Genomic DNA, 17666 nt, shown 5'->3' with positions numbered 1-17666 from the left:
ACTCCAAGGAGACCATGGTCTACCCTTCACAGGCCTCCAAGGAGACCATGGTCTACCCTTCACTCCGCTCTAAGGAGACCATGGTCTACCCTTCACTCCGCTCTAAGGAGACCATGGTCTACCCTTCACTCCGCTCTAAGGAGACCATGGTCTACCCTTCACTCCGCTCTAAGGAGACCATGGTCTACCCTTCACTCCCCTCTAAGGAGACAATGGTACAGAATACTATGAATGAACAAGGAAATGAAAACCTTTGATTCATGATATCAGTTCCAGGCAGAAATTCGTTCTCCTCGAAGGACATATTTTAAGAAGTCACCCAAGATCAGCGGTGCAACCACTAGTGTTTGGAGTGGTGATGGGATATGTTGTTAGTTTTCCAGGGAGAGGTGTAAGTGTGTATCTCTCCTTTGAGACATTTTGGTATTCGGCGGAGGGGGTGCTTCGATGCAAAATAGTGCTATATTTACAACTGTCCAGGTTGTAACGCATGTTATACATTGACTTACTGCACACTAGTAGAATTCTTGTAATATTTTTGTCTGCCAGTGGGAAGGGGATGTTCTATAGCTACCCCCTCCCCCACCCCAGAGGTACACGTGGTTGCGCCTGCGTTCAAGATAGAGCCTGGACACGGAATCAAACAATTTGATCCATTCTCAACCACATTTCCCTCGCATCGGAGACATCTGTAACCGTATGATCATGATGATATTACGTCACGTGAGTATCAAGAGTTGGTAAGGGAAGCAAAAGTATTTATATCTCAGAGAATGTTTCATCAGCATCTTTCTCCTTGAGGTCAAAGCTCAATTGTGTTTATGTACTGACGTTGGCATACAGCATCAATATTTTGCAAAGAACTCACCAATGCATTCACATGTTGGATTCACATACCAGAGAATCAACTATCACACAATAAACGGTACAATAAAATTGCTTGAGATGCTGGGGCATCGTTATGAACTAATTGGATTCCTGCAGAAATTGTTGCTCTACTTGAATTAGGACAAATATTTGACCTGTTTGAACCTTTCAACCATTGACTGAAATACGTTAGCTTGTATCACTAATGAAAAGTACAGACAATTTACTCCTAAATGAATATATATTTCATTGCCATTGATGCAGGACACTGGCGGATCCAAGGGGGGGGGGGCAAGGGGGGGGGGGGCCATGGCCCCCCCAAAGGTGAGCCAAAAAGTGTTTCCGAACATCCGCTAAATCATATGATTGGAAATTAAATAAATCGAGAGGAATAGCAGTGGTAGACTAGTCTAACCCTTTTCGTTTTCTGGTTTAAAATTAAATGCAGAGCTCCCAACTGACCCGCAATTCGCGGGAATTAGACCCGCATTCTAACACCCAAACCCGCTGACCCGCACAAGCGTCCGAAAAAAACCGCATTGTAATTGTCAAGTATACATACAAAAAATTTGCATCAAATTTTGACTTAGCAACCATCATTTCTTTAGCATTTAGCATAATAGAGTATAAAACCTCCTTTACAGCATCATTTGAACCTCAAATTAGCCTATATTTCTTTTCATTGGGGCGAGCAGCGAACATTTTCTTGCCACGGGAAAGAATGAATTATCACCTACTATTCAATTTATTGATGTTACACACACAAAAATGCATATTTCTCAGAAAATTTTGGGTGACAAAAGCCTTTCTAAGTGCCACCATTTTACATGTAGGCATAACCAGGATTCCAAAAAAAATCAAAAGGGGAGGGGGACACCCCCTCCCCTTATACCCCTCCCCCAGGACGGCGATTCGTGACATGGACCAGCATTTGCCTTCTCAAGAGTTGGGAGCTATGTAAATGTATGAGCATGAGGATTTACAGTTTAACACCATTTTGCAGTTACAGGCTGGTTGTAACAAATTTATAACCTATGAGAAATAAAATTTCTTGAGAAAGATGATCCCAACTTTGTTTTATAAATATTTTAGAAAATTACACCTGGGAAACATTTTTTTTAGAAGTAAATTAACATCACCATTGTACACTTTTGTCGCACCAAATTGCATCTGAGGGCATTCAGCAATAGAAAATTTTCCAAAGGGGAGGGGGGCACCCCCTCCCCTTAGACCCCTCCCCCATATCACTCTAATGCCACTTTGGCCCCTCCCAAACAAAGGCCCTGGATCCGCCAGTGATGCAGGATCGAAGAAATGTCAAAATATATTTTCTTGATGCGAAAAAATCTTCGATAAATTTGCTACCCTCCCTGTTGCTGCTCTGTGTATGCCAGCGTAACTTTCATAAGCAATTGTTCATCTTTAACAAATATTCTTATGAAAAATACATATAGAATTGACACTCAAAACTTTTCTTCTGTGTAGAATTATGCATAGTTAAATTATTGTAAAAATGTAACCAATGATAGTTATTCACTATTTGCACATGACAGTTACCCTTTTAAACTTTGAAAAGTGAGTTGTAATAACAACTGACTGCTTAGACGCTGTTTGGACATTACACACAATAACACGTACAGCGCTAATCAAACCTAATCCGCTGTAACAATATACAACTCTTTTTTGAGCTCTTGCGTCACAGCTTCGAGGTCGTGGGAAGGGGGGGGGGTGGGTAGTGATAGATAAGTACATACGTGGTGAATACCTGTCAAGAACTTTAAACAAACTGTACACTCCTTTAAACAGCAAACCACATAGCCAGTTCGGAATACTTTCCTGCCTCCAGCTATACCCTTCGCCTTTAAGGTCTATTTTACAGAGTTGTAGACTTCATTTCATTTACCCATTTCTGCATACGTCTGAGTTACAAACGAAGTTGATGGAAGGGGGGCGTGGGGGTGTCATTGTCAAACAGAAGCGATTGACTAGATCTAAATCCTAACGTTTGACGAGTAGCATAACATTATTTTGCAATATTCGTGGAAGAGAACTCAGCACTTCAAAGAAATCTGGTTACATGGAGGAATCGTCCGAACCGTGATACAAGACTCTTTAGATGTTCAGACCCGAAGAAGCTGGCTACTCTTGGAGGGTTTTGAACTGAACCCATGCAGACGAGCGTTCATCCAAAGGCTTTCACTGACGACTGTAAACCAACTATCCAATATCAGCTTTACATTGCTGTTAGCGTGGATCAGGGTAAACTGGAGTTAAAGAGGAGAACATTGATATTATGTCAGGGATTGACAAGCTCTGCACACTGATTGTGCAGGTTTGCATTACTCCGCGTGTGTGTGCAAGTGGTTTATTGTGTGAGCGGTGTTGACTTTAGCAACGTTCGACAGAAATACATGTTAATGTAGCAGCTTCAAGAAGATTCAAACTGCACTTATTTCTTACAAGATATCGTGAAAACCACCTACCACAGCTAATAGACAGTATATCTCTTATCTGCTTTGTTTGACAAGAGCAACATGTACAATAACCATGAGGAATTAAAGGTCAAGTCTTGATGTGTGTAAGTCAAGTCTACTCAGGTGGCTGTCTATGAGCAAATTACGGGGTGTGATCAATACTGAAGGCACTATTAACTGGGCTTATTACTTGAAACTGGACAAAAAAAAAGCAAATGCAGAGATCTACTGTAGTTTACATACAGAATCTTGAGACGTTATATTTTCAAGGTTTCAGGTTGAAACTGAGTTTAAGTGCTCTACAATATTGCCTTAATATACCATGCTAATATGAAGTCTGTGGATGCTCAGGTTCTAGAGAAGAAAAAGGTATTCACATTTTCAAACTTTAGCTTTGTTGACCCTTGGTGACCTTTGACCTCGGTCCAAAAAATAGGGACCTTGCACTCAATTCACGGAAGCCACATGCTGAATACGAGATCTTCTGTTGTTACGTTTCTTGAAATATCGTGTTTACAAGTTTTTCAAGATTTGACCTCTGCTGACCTGTAATGACCTTTGACCTCCAGAATAGTGTGGAGATTTCACACAGCATTACACTAACCTCCCATGCAAATATGAGCTTCCTTGATGTTTGGGTTTGGAGATAAGACTTTTGAGATTTTCATGTTTTGACCTCTGCTGAACTCATATGACCCTTCACCTCCACCAAAACCAATAGGGTTCTTGACTAAATATGATGAAGCCACATGCCAAATATGAGATCTACAGTGTGCCCCTCAAGATATTGTTTACAAGCAAGGGCGTCACATACACACATATGTATGCACACAGCCAACTTGACTGCATAGGTTTGCCTGCCTTCGGTAAGTAACCACAATGCAACAGGCACTGTGGGATATCCTAATGCTATGAACCATCAAAATATCACTTTTTGAGTTACAGTTCTTACAAGACTTTCACGTTGTCTGCTTCTCACCTCAAATGACCATTCACCTCGGCGAAAGCAATGATGGCATCAAATGACCTCTGACCTCCACAAAACACTATCATCTATTTAATAATAGATGTGATTCAATTGCCTATATATCTACTTAAACATTCACTGTCATGATTTCAGAGGTTATAACACTGAAAGCAAAAACAAGACACAATGTTTTTTTTTTTGAGGAAACTTTAAACTTTATTTTGATACTTCATTAGCGTGCACCATTAAAGTCAGTTGATTTGCATTGGAAATGACTAAAGCTAGTAAACCAATATAAAGTAATAGTTCTGCATTCTTAAATTTCTTGATTTACTTTGTGTGTTTCAGAGTTTATTTAAAACTAATTAATAAAGTTTCCTTTGTTTAATGTCTGATTCAAGAATAAAATGAGATAGTTGAGAATTAAGCACTGCGTACACTTTGTATTTATAAGACATCATCAGCTCAAGTTAGTTAACATTATCAAACAAACCCATAACGATGACGTCATCAGCTGCAGTATGTTAACATTATCAAACAAGCCCATAACGATTACATCATGAGCTACAGTTTGTTAACTGCTGAAGTATTCTACACAGAACACAACCAAGCATTTTAAAAGACAGATTACTCATGCATGCTTAGGGTTTCATTTTTGTTAATTTCTATCAAATTGAAACTCAACAAAGTTTGATGTTTGACAATTTGATTTTCCATCAATATTTTGCTGCCAGAACTGTTTATCATTACATATCTTTCTTATCATTCAGTTCAAAAGATAAAGTGTAGCTTGGTAGACTCATAAGTCCTTTATCTTTTAGCTTAATAGTTTCTTGCATTATGCAACAGTTCAACATCCTATTAAATATTTCAGTGACGTCTCCACTATTACATACCTCAAATAAAAGGAGTGAAAAACCAAGTACATGAAATATACTAGCATCATTAAACTCAAATACATACCCTGGTGTCTGGTAATGGTTGAACAACCAACCCTGCACCCCCATACCCAGTTCCCACCCACATTTACACACACTCACACTTTGAGGATTCTTGCACAGGGGAATGTTTCCTGATTTATCTGTGGCAGTGTGTGATTTAATATTTCTTACTCTGTCATACACCCAATCAAGTATTACAAACATCAGTCTGAAATTATAAACATGTGATTAACATGTGATTAACATGTGGTCACCATATCACATTTACTTTCTCTTCTCCATCTAACAATCAATAATAGTTTCTGAAAACCCTCTGGCCAACATCTCCTACAACACTCAGTGATTCAAGTTATCATTACTATTACAACAAATCTTATTTTGCTCCATCCAACCTACTTTTTAACACACCTTTCATGATTTAATTTTACATTTTGGATTTGACATTGCCCATTAATTTTTCCAGTTTCATTGCTTTCCCAATATCTCCCTTGATCTTCAGTTTCCCTGTCATAAATGCAGAGGTTGCTTTTAGCTCTCCCTTGAACATTTTGATGAAATCTTTGCTGTCCATCTTGAATACCACATCTGCTGCTCCTTGACTGGCCCCGGTTCCAGCAGCCCCAACTCCTGACTTTAGGTCCAGGTGCCATGTCCCTGATTCACTACCTGTAAATAAAGAGAAGCATTAAGGTAAAAGTGGAAAATGTTACTCTCTTATATCAGAGAGTTTCCTGGTTTTGGCATCCAAACACAATCATACAAATGAGATTAAGGATGAAGCAGGCATGTCAGCAAGCAAGATATAAAACTGGAGAACAATAAGCATCTTCACATGAAAGATAATTACTTCTCACTTGAAGTTAGAACTCAAAATATATGTCACATACCTCTTAAAATGCTTGCTCGCCTTCATATGTGACTTAAACTAATTGATTAACTGGCAATTGTAATGTATAGAACAAAATACCCAAAATAAACAGGTTTAGGAACCTTAAATTTATCCACCAGTAATTAAAGACATTAATTACCTGAAAGCTCAAACTGGAAAACAGCGCCTGTAGTTTGGACGATTTTTTCATTGAGTTGACCCTTGATGAGCTCAAACATGCCAGCCACTTGACCTCCATCAACAGATTCAACTCCTTGTTTTAGTGATTCATTGTAGATCTGAGAAACATCTCCCTGGAATGTCGGATCATTGGGCTCAACATCTAGAAAGAAGTCTGGCTGTAATGGATGACCTAACGGAAAGGAAGAAACAGAGTTAAGATGAAAAGAAGCAAGATACGATGAAAAAATGGATATTTGTCTTGACTGACAATCTAGTATCTAGTATGAAACAATTACATGCCTGTACTATTCCACATTGGACAGATTGTATTGTTGGCCCTATTACTTTGTCCATAAAGTGATTGAGGTCAACATGTATTCAAAAGATTTCGAATAACAAAGCATTCGACCAGTTAAAATACCATAGCTAGGATATTACAATGTAATTAAAAAAACTGGCCAAACATATAAATGAGTGGTTGTCATAGGTTTGAGATGAAAGGGTCTTGGTGTCAGATGCAAAGATTGTTGAAAGTTATGACTCTCATACCTGGTTCACATGCATATTTGGTAAAGTCAGTTACACCTTCCTTTCTGAGAATGTCTTCATCGACACAGAAATTTCCAGTGAAAGATCTGCTATTTTTGGTGATGATTGCATAAGCAGAGTCTGAACAGATATCAGCAGTCCTACAACTCTTCTTGATTTCTCCGCCTCCCCCCAACATCTCCATCGCAGCTGTGTAGATTGCTGTGGGAGGGATAAAACCAAACATTGCAGCTGTGTAGATTGCTGTGGGAGGGATTAAACAAAACAGTTTAAATGACCTGCCTCCACCCCACCCCCCTCCCAACATCTCCATTGCAGCTGTGTAGATTGCTGTGGGAGGGATAAAACCAAACATTGCAGCTGTGTAGATTGCTGTGGGAGGGATTAAACAAAACAGTTTAAATGACCTGCCTCCACCCCACCCCCCTCCCAACATCTCCATTGCAGCTGTGTAGATTGCTGTGGGAGGGATAAAACAAAACAGTTTAAATGACCTGCCTCAACCCCCCCCCCCCCCCAACATCTCCATCGCAGCTGTGTAGATTGCTGTGGGAGGGATAAAACCAAACATTGCAGCTGTGTAGATTGCTGTGGGAGGGATTAAACAAAACAGTTTAAATGACCTGCCTCCACCCCACCCCCCTCCCAACATCTCCATTGCAGCTGTGTAGATTGCTGTGGGAGGGATAAAACAAAACAGTTTAAATGACCTGCCTCAACCCCCCCCCCCCCCCAACATCTCCATTGCAGCTGTGTAGATTGCTGTGGGAGGGATAAAACCAAACATTGCAGCTGTGTAGATTGCTGTGGGAGGGGTAAAACAAAACAGTTTAAATGACCTGCCTCCACCCCCCCCCCCCCCAACATCTCCATTGCAGCTGTGTAGATTGCTGTGGGAGGGATAAAAAAAAACAGTTTAACGTAAATACTTACAGGACAACTTTCCAGTCTTAGGCCAGAGTGCATTAACTGCTATGCCTGCATCTTTCTGTTCCGAAGCCATACCAACAATGTAATAATATAATGTTATAATATTCCCAATAATTAATGCTTACATGATCCAATCATTTCTTTACTCACCAGTCTTAGGCCAGAGTGCATTAACTGCTATGCCTGCATCTTTTAGTTCCTCAGCCATACCAAGGACACACATAGACATTCCCATCTTGGCCATGGTATAACCTATTGTTATAAATAACAAATCCCATTGTTATAAACAACAACACCTATTGTTGTTAAGAACAATACATATCATGGTCTGCATACTTTATAAGCATCTTATAACTGGTGATAAATGCATTAATAATTAAAACCTCTCCATTGCCCCTACCTTATTCAGATATTATAATGAAAACCAATTGATACACAATAACAAATAACAAATAACAAATAAACTACGCAATTCCAATAACAAATAAACTAAACAATTTCAAACTAACTGGCTAAACTGTCCAAAATGTTTTGACAACCAAAATAGAATTCCACAAGCGTCAATTGATTTTAACCTTGACATACCGTGACATAAAGTTTTGAATATGAAATGTGACCATTTCGGACAATTCCAATAGAAAAAACATTTGCAAACACTGCTGTTAAATTGTGTATGTAGGTAATGCATTTACAACATCCTCAAATACATAATTACATACTGGTGAAATGCTACGATTTAATGGAAATAATGCATTTTATGGTTACTTTAACTAGTAATTAGCAGAGAGAGTGAGGACTAATTTGGCTGTGAACATTATCTGGCAATTGTTCTAGTAATTAAGAGTCTTCCAAATGATTTAACTTTCATCTGCAATGTACTACAATGTATGCAAGTCCTTGTACCAAGCAATGTACGAATGCAATGCCTCTTAAACAATGCCTCTTAAGAAAGGTCCAATACCCCTAAAATGTACTCAGACAACATCGGTTCACTGTTATGAACTTGTAATACCCTTACCACACAGTTAATTCACTTTATAGCATCTTCAAGTTTACCACTCAGACACTTAAACAACCAAATATGATGGAAACTTTTAGGATCTGACTAACACTCACCAACATGATTCTTGAACCATTTAGCATCCATGAGAAGGGGCGGGCTAAGGTTAAGTATGTGAGGGTTGGAACTCTTCTTCAGGTGAGGGATACACAACTTTGAACTGCAGAGAGAATTAACATGGCAGACAATAGGACAGATATTCAATGAATATGGTGAGATATAATTGCACATGGAAGTCCATATTTAAAGAAAACAGCTTGTTGCACTCATAGACACCAATACTGAATAGTGCTTACAATGAATATTAGTCTGTAAACAGTGGAGTGGGAATCAGACACTTCTAAATGATTTAGACCAGTTACTTTCTCTTCTCCCTTCTAACAATGAATAATAGTCGCTGAACGGTGGAGTGGGAACCAGACACTTCTAAATTATTTAGACCAGTTACTTTCTCTTCTCCCTCTAACAATGAATAATAGTCGCTGAACAGTGGAGTGTGAATCAGACACTTCTAAATTATTTAGACCAGTTACTTTCTCTTCTCCCTTCTTGCAATGAATAATAGTCGCTGAACAGTGGAGTGGGAACCAGACACTTCTAAATTATTTAGACCAGTTACTTTCTCTTCTCCCTTCTAACAATACACAAGGATTTCTCTACAGGATCACTTGACAGGCAACTTATCAAGCCTTACATCAAAGACGGACAAAAAGATACTGAAATCAAACATGCTGACAATATCTACAAAGCCTTGTATTGTTTTGCATTCATGGATTAATCTAGGACCTCTAAAGGATCAGTGACCTTTTTTCTTGCTAATATTCTAATATGAAGGAGACGAGTCAAGGAAATGAAGTGAGGTAATAACAATTTCAAATCAACATTAGAACCAGCCATCTTTCTCTTCTGACATACTTTTATCACTGAATGACATAGGAAAACAATAGCTCTTTCGTTTTATCAACACCACTCAGGAAAGGATATAAACTATAGTGTTCTCTAACTGATACAGAATAAGGGACAATGAAACTCACTAGGGCCTAGGACTTAGTCCTCTTGTAATCCATATTAGGGATACTAAATACTTACCACAAGTAGGTTCCTCTTGTGTTGATACTATGCATGAGATCATATCTCTTCATATCCAAACCTTCAGTACCTGTAAATTGAATTGTACTGACATATTTATTGTAATATCAATATGTACCTGTTATACAGCATACATATATACACTGATATATCAATGATTTCACAATGAGTTTCATCTGAAAGGAAACATGAAATGAACAAAGCCAGGAGTGACTTTTGTAAATTAGTTAGTTCATACAACACCTTTAATGCTAGACTAGTAAGAATCCTTCAAAATTCAGACACCTCCTATTCAAATCTGAAAATGAGTAAACTGACTTCAGGCAGTCAATTGACAAACCTGCCTTCTTATTGCACGATTGGAGATTTTGTACTTCATGCTCAAATGTTTTAGTGAAAATGCAAGGATGTGATCACAAATGAAAGATTGATTTTCGATATGTCAAACTAAGTCCATCCTTACTGGCGGTGATCAATAGTGCATAATTCTTCAACTATCCACTAAGCTTTAATTAAGTATTAATCAGTGGACGTTAAGGATTTTACCTGACAAATTGATAGCACTGGCGTTATTAACAAGTATGTCAATGCCACCAAACTTGGAGACAGTTTCATCAACAGCAGCCTGCACAGCGGCTTCATCTCTGATATCAACAACACAAGGCAAACATTGACCGCCAAGTTTCTCAACTGTAAAGAAGAGAAATGGACAGTATAGTTAATCAGCACAAAAATGGTGTCATGGACATAGGGTTGTGTTACTAATGTCACAGACATAGAATTGTTTTACTGGTGTCATGGACATAGAATTGTTTTACTGGTGTCATGGACATAGAATTGTTTTACTGGTGTCATGGACATAGAATTGTTTTAATAGTGTCATGGACATAGAATTGCTTTAATGGTGTCACAGACATAGAATTATTTTAATGGTGTCATGGACATAGGGTTGTATTACTAATGTCACGGGCATAGAATTGTTTGAATGGTGTCACGGACATAGAATTGTTTGAATGGTGTTACAGACATAGAATTGTTTTAATGGTGTCATGGACATAGAATTGTTTTAATGGTGTCACAGACATATAATTGTTTTAATGGTGTCATGGACATAGAATTGTTTTAATGGTGTCATAGATATAGAATTGTTTTACTGGTGTCATGGTCATAGAATTGTTGTAATGGTGTCACGGACATAGTTATGGTTCTATTACCGTTGTCATGGAGACAGGGGTGTGTTGTGCCAAGGATATAGAATTGTTTTACTGGTGTTATGAACATATAATTGTTTGACTGGTGTCAAGGACAAAGAATTGTTTTACTGGTGCCATGGAGATGGGTGTGTGACTGGTGTCATTGAGATAAGGTTGTGTACGTGGTGTCATGGAGACAGTGTTGTATTACTGGTGCCATAGAGATAGGGGTGTGTTACTGGTGTCATGGACATAGGGTTGTGTTACCAATGTTATGGACATAAAATTGTTTTACTGGTGTTAACATAAAATTGTTTTACTGGTGTTATGGAAACAGAGTTGTGTGACTGGTGTCATTGAGTTGTGTTTACTGGTGCCATGGAGATAGGGTTGTGTTAGTAGTGTCATGGAGGCAGGGTTGTGCTGCTGAAGTCCAAGACCATTTACATTTTCATCATGCTAATCTTGAAATGTGTTTATGGTACTGTAAGTAAATGTAATATAGTACTATGTATGTGGGAAAATAAGAGGGTTACAGTGTAGATGGGGTGGGGGAGGGGGAGGGGATAATTGGGTAGACCAAAATACTGTCAAAGCAAACCACAATAACAGTTGTCTCCCTGGCTGTAATACGAGAAAACAGATTGACAGGGTACAGGGTAAACCTACTTGCTTCAGCCGCAGTGTATATGGTTCCTGGTAGTTTAGGGTGAGGGGTGGCTGTCTTGGCTGCGATGACAATGTTGGCTCCATCTCTTGCTGCTCTCTCAGCAATGGCTTGGCCAATTCCTCTACTTGCTCCAGTGATGAACAATGTCTTTCCAGCTAGTTGGCTGTAGGGAAAAGACATAAAAGTGTTTTACACTAGTAGTACATGAAGAACAAACCATGGCCGACAAGAATTATACATATTGTTTCAAATAAATAAGTGGATTAGAAAGTCTTTTAGCAGAGAGCAGCATATTCACACCGATACACACTCTGTAGCTTACAGTACGTATGGTTGCTGAAAACTAAAGCTGGTCGTTAGCAATCTAAATATCAATAGTTCATATTTTAACATTTAATTACCAAATTCAAACAAATTAAGCTATTCATGTGATAAACATGCAATGTCTCTTGCAACTTGTCTATTAATGTGAGAGAGTGCACCACAATGCAAACACTGTACAGAACAAGGCTTAACACCCTAACCTTTCAGACACAAAGACAACTCTTCCTAAAATAGCTTATCACTGTCACAAATGCTTACTTATATGATTAACTAGCAAACTAATATGAAAGAACACACTTTGTGACATGCATGTCTATGCCACCTTGATGGTGTGGGCACAGTAAAAGTAACAGTCAAAGATACAAACCCTTTCATTTTGGTTGGCATGACTTAAATAAAGCACTGTTGTCCTGTTGTAATATTGAGATTAAGCGAGCACAATTGGTCTGTATGGTAACTAGTGAGTGCTGGTCTTCATTCCAGGTTACAAACACTTCTGTAGGTGGGATTTGACGGGCCAATCAATATATTCAAGTCTTGATTGCACTAACATCAGCTGGATACTGTAACACACCAGCACCTTATGAGATTTTACCTACAGTCTACTTATCTACAGTTATCTACAGTGTGGGTCTTGTCTAAGCTACATATTATTACTAAGATCACCTGACTGATTCCAACCCTTGAGCTCTGCTGACTTTAATTTGCTAGTTTGAAGTAATTAGATGGACCAAACAGATAAAGCTCTTCGAACTTTGACCCCTGTAGACTGTATTTTTATTTGACTGCTGTTTCAAACACAAACACTAGAACACCACCAACACACACTGTAACATAGTCAGACAAGTCTTGAGCAACTTTGGGAAATTTGAACTTTACAGATATTTTGCAAAAAAGAAAAGAAAAAGGTGTAAATACTTATTGTGTATGGGCTTTTGTTTCAAATTTCCAATATTTTCATTTACCTTAATAAAATATTAACTAAAGTGACAACCTTTCTTCTGGGACAATTGATGGTGACATCAGCAATAACTCTTGTTTGTTTGAACTGCATATAGCTAGGTCTACACATAGAACCACTCTTCATAATCATCTTAAAAGTCATCTGTTATCAACAGATGCCATGCCACTTTAATCAACTTATGTGTACCCTTATTATCTCAATTGAACTTCAATATCACACTAAATCAGTGATATCTGTGACAGAAAACAGAGCAAAGAAGCTGAAATAGTCAGTTATCTCATCCTGCTTCCTCATTCTTGGCAGTTTCTAGAATTGCTATTAATGGATTGAACTGGTTGGTCCTGCAGTATTCCACAAGCAACTACTCCTGAAAACTTGTTGTTCTGATATAAGTAGAAGAACTTGCATTAAATAACAAAATATTCACTATTAAAGTGTTCTGACTTCTGAACAGCCTTCCTGCTATACTCTGCAAGCTGCTGCAATGTCTGCTTATCTCTCACACTTTTGCAAAAAAATTACTTTTATCTTTTGGCTCCTAGACCTCATTGATTCAATGTTTAATCTTTGCCAAGAGGAAAAGAATAACGCCACAGAAGCAACAGACTAGAATAATCTCTGGTACAGTATATCGGTGCAGATTGTACAACTTGCTTTTCTTCATTATGAAATGCATTCATGACTTTTATTTGATAAAGTGATTCAGAATGTTAAAATCTATTACCTAAATACTAAGTTGAGAACTTGAGAATCAATTTTTCTGAGGAGTGACAGTAAAGCTACTCTGCTTGAGGTGTGTATGTTGACTTATATTTGATTACATAACTTATACTACTAACAATACTCATTCCCAGCCTTGGTGGAATGTCAATTAACCATTATCCTTGGGGTTTGCAAACTTGGAAATAAGTGGTTATATGTTGACGGTATCATTTGTTACTTTGGTTATGTGTTGACGGTGTCATTCTAACTATAATTGTGTTGATGGTTTCATTTTAAATTTGATTATGTGTTGATGGTGTCATTCTAACTTTGGCCGTTTTGACCACATTTAGCCAGTTCTATAGCAAGTTGAAGAAGACAGGAGCAATTCTGGCGGTGGTATGTAAAAGAGACCTTCATTTTTTTAAGAGATGCTTTGAAAATGGTATTTGACATTCTTGTTCTTCAAGTCATCAGTAATCAATCATAACTCCCAAATCAATTTTACTAATCAGACAAATAAATGGCTGATGCTTATTAGTGGAAGCCTTTTCTCCAATGGTCCTGCAAACAAGGATTGCTACGGTAATTCAAAGGACTGTTGGTTATATAAGAATTCTCCAAGTGCTTACTTAGCATATATTTACATCCCGTCATAAGTTAGATCAATCAATCAACAAAGTCAACATAAATTGTTCAAAGGCGCTATTAGCCTTGGTCATTGGTAACTTGTCACACCCACACACCAAAGTGTGCGCAATTCAATCAATCTCTCCTGGGGCACCACAGTGCACCACAACAACGTGTCCCCCGGGGGACTTCCCATAGGGTGCAGCCAGAAACCGGCGCACGCAACTATATTTACAAGTTACCTCGCAAGTCCCCATTTATACACCTGGGTGAAGTGAGGCAATGGAGATAAAGTGCCTTGCCCAAGGAAAAACGCAATGATCTGGCCAGGGCTCGAACCTGTAATCCTTAGATCACCAGTCCACTGCCTTAACCACTTGACCACAATGCCCTCCTAAGGATTAGGATGGCATGTTTAGTTATATATATTTAACTGATCATCCAGTCAAAAGCACTAGGCAATACTAGCCTAGTGCAAAACTTGTTGAACTGAATGTCAGAAAGATGAGCATTGTACTGTAGTAGTGCTTATTGAACCAATGGAAAGAGACTCGTGGCAATGCTCATGTGCGATCATTTCTTTGACAAATGAACTGGCTTGTCAATTATCAGAAAAAGTAAGCAGAATGCAAAAATGCAATGAGGTTTCAATGACTTCATTACACTAGACTTCTATTGTGCACTAGAAATAGCTCTTATCATATAAATGTCCTGAACCACCATTTTGATGTACAATTACACTATGGCATGATAAACACAGGTCAGTCTAATGTTCCTGGCAATACACACCTCCACCAAAAACAATAGGGGTACAGTATTGTACTCAATGTGATGCATCCACACCCCAAGTATGAGAAATACCCATGATTCCTACCATGAGATATCATTTTAAAGATTTTCAGACTTAACCCTTGTAACCCAGATGACCTTTGACCTCCACCAAAAACAATAGAGTTCTTCTATTCAATAAAACACATCCACATTCCCAGTATGAAGGGTATCCATGCTTCCTACAGTAAGATACAGTATCATGTTTGTTTTAAAGGTTTTCAGTGTTTGATGTCTGGTGACCTCAGATGAACTTTGACCTCAATGAAAAACTATAGGCTTCTTCTTGTCAATAAGATGCATCCAAATGTTAAGTCTAAATTACTAGGGTTCTTCTACTCAATATGAAGCAACATGCCAAGTATTAAAGTATTCATACTGTACTTCCTATCAAGAGATATCATGTTTACAAGTTTTTAAGTGTTTTACCTCTGGTGACCTCGGAGAAAGTTTGAGCTCCACCAAACCAACAGGATTCTTCTATTCAGTATAATGCATCCACATGCCAAGTATACAAAGTAACCATGTTGCCTATCTTGAGATATTGTGTTTACAAGCTGGGCGTCACACACATTCACACACACACTTGCACACTACCAAGACTGTATAGACACTGGTAGCACATAAATCCAGTTTAATGGAACCCAATAGGAGAAACTTTCCTAATGCAGAAAACTATACCGTTTATGTTGGCCTAGGCTAACTTGTAAAGATGATAGTTTGTCAGACTCAGAGATCATTATCATCTTCTCCCTAGATTGAGGGCAATGCATAGAAGCTAACATGGACGTCACAATATTACTTAGCTCAACAATGATAGAGTTACAAGCAAGGGTGACACATCCTTATTTAACCAATTAATTGGTAAATAACCACGACCATGCTTGTGACAATAGCACGCTCTCTGGACTGGAACTCAGGAGTGATGAGGCATACTAGATATAGTATTAGTAGAGCCTGCAGACTATACGGTACCGACATCTAACGTTAGGCATAGCCTAACCACTAGGCGCTACCCCATTTACTGTACATACGAAATGTGGGCCTAGTGTATAGCCTTGGAAAAGTTGGAGTAGGATAGCTTAGGCCTCAGTGACTGTTGCTAGTGTTACTGTTAGGCCTATGTTAGTAGCGACTGTGCCCAACTCGGACCTAGCCTAGGCCTAAGTTTAACGTTAGATTCTGTGAACACTCGAAACAGTTTCTGGAACATACGCTGCCATTTTCGTTTTTGGTGTATCTAGACCTATCTGTTTGTCGAGCGCTAATGACGATCGTTGGCTGGTTCAATCAATGAAGACAGGCAGGGTTGTGTATCCGTGCATAGTATTATGGGCCTTGAGCATAGAGCAGAACCAGGTGCTACTGAACAAATATGAAATGACTATAGTTCGTCCCTGAAGGTGACCTAGATCTGGGAAAGTAGGCTGGCGTTCATTACTGTGTTCAGTAACCCTTTCACACAGATGTAGCATAGAATGATTTTGTACCATAATAACGTAATACAATAATAAAGTATTACAACAATTGTATTACAATTAATAAAAAAGTATTTCATTCAGTCCATTTCAGTCTCATACAATTATATTGGATCATGATAAGTTTAAGTTGGCTAAGGTAAAACATATTTTTTGGTTTTTTTTTTTTTTTTTTTTTTTTTTTTTCTTTTTTGTCTTTTACATATATGATATTTCTTTAAATTGTATAATGTTATCTTATGTAATGTAAGTACAGTTACATGGTTTATTTGTGTGTGAAACCTTTGTTTTATTGCATGCATTGTTCATTATTATTATTTTTTTCTTATTGTCTTTGTACGGGGGGTCTGCCTCGTAAGAGCCTCGGCTTTCTCAGACCTCCTCCACTTGTCACATACATTTTCTTCTATTTTTATGTAATATATTTTGAATGTGGAAACAAATAAATGAAATGAAATGAATATAAAGTAAAACAACCAAAATTATATTGTACAATGATATTATCACGGCTCTGATAGTCTCCACACTTTAGCCCCCCCCCCCCCATAATTTTCCCGTTCCGCCGCGCCTGACAGTACTAGTGGGGCTCAAGGGTCTGTTTTTGGGTCCTTTGTTGTTTGTTGCCTATATAAATGACGTTGATGGAGATACAATCGTGTACATCCAGGAAGTTTGCTGATGACACCAAACTGTATGCGTCCATTGCAAGTCGCTTCCAAAAGCTATTCTGAGAAATTTCAAATGGATTTGGATAAGGTTTTTTCCTTGCCTCAGCGATGGCATATGTTTTTTAAAATTGATAAATTCAAGGCGATGCATATTGGTGCTAGTAACCAAAAGTATATCTACACTCTTAATGGTGTAGTGTACTGATACTGATATAGCGTCATGAATGGATAATGCATAAAAGCGAATAGTAAAGTGTTATGACAACTTTATTTAGCAACTG

General features: G+C 38.3%; 1 protein-coding gene across 2 annotated transcripts; it reads right to left on the bottom strand.

Annotated features, from left to right (window-relative positions):
• Positions 1-3572: 3572 nt before the first annotated feature.
• LOC139957211 (hydroxysteroid dehydrogenase-like protein 2) lies at positions 3573-16624 on the bottom strand. Of its 2 annotated transcripts, none has more exons than XM_071955265.1 (9): positions 16455-16624; positions 11791-11954; positions 10475-10618; positions 9929-9998; positions 8896-8999; positions 7930-8031; positions 6850-7050; positions 6278-6490; positions 3573-5915 (listed from the first exon to the last, which is right to left on the bottom strand). In XM_071955265.1, the coding sequence occupies exons 1-9, from the start codon at positions 16460-16462 to the stop codon at positions 5674-5676; spliced, it is 1248 nt and encodes a 415-aa protein (XP_071811366.1). In that variant the 5' UTR covers positions 16463-16624; the 3' UTR covers positions 3573-5673. The 2 variants fall into 2 exon arrangements, with proteins under 2 accessions (XP_071811366.1, XP_071811365.1); XM_071955264.1 differs by lacking the exon at positions 16455-16624 and adding an exon at positions 12483-12734.
• Positions 16625-17666: the final 1042 nt, after the last annotated feature.

Source organism: Apostichopus japonicus, chromosome 2, assembly GCF_037975245.1.
Source record: "Apostichopus japonicus isolate 1M-3 chromosome 2, ASM3797524v1, whole genome shotgun sequence".
In the NCBI taxonomy this organism is placed as follows: domain Eukaryota; kingdom Metazoa; phylum Echinodermata; class Holothuroidea; order Aspidochirotida; family Stichopodidae; genus Apostichopus; species Apostichopus japonicus.
This window is presented reverse-complemented; position numbering and strand designations above follow the sequence as displayed.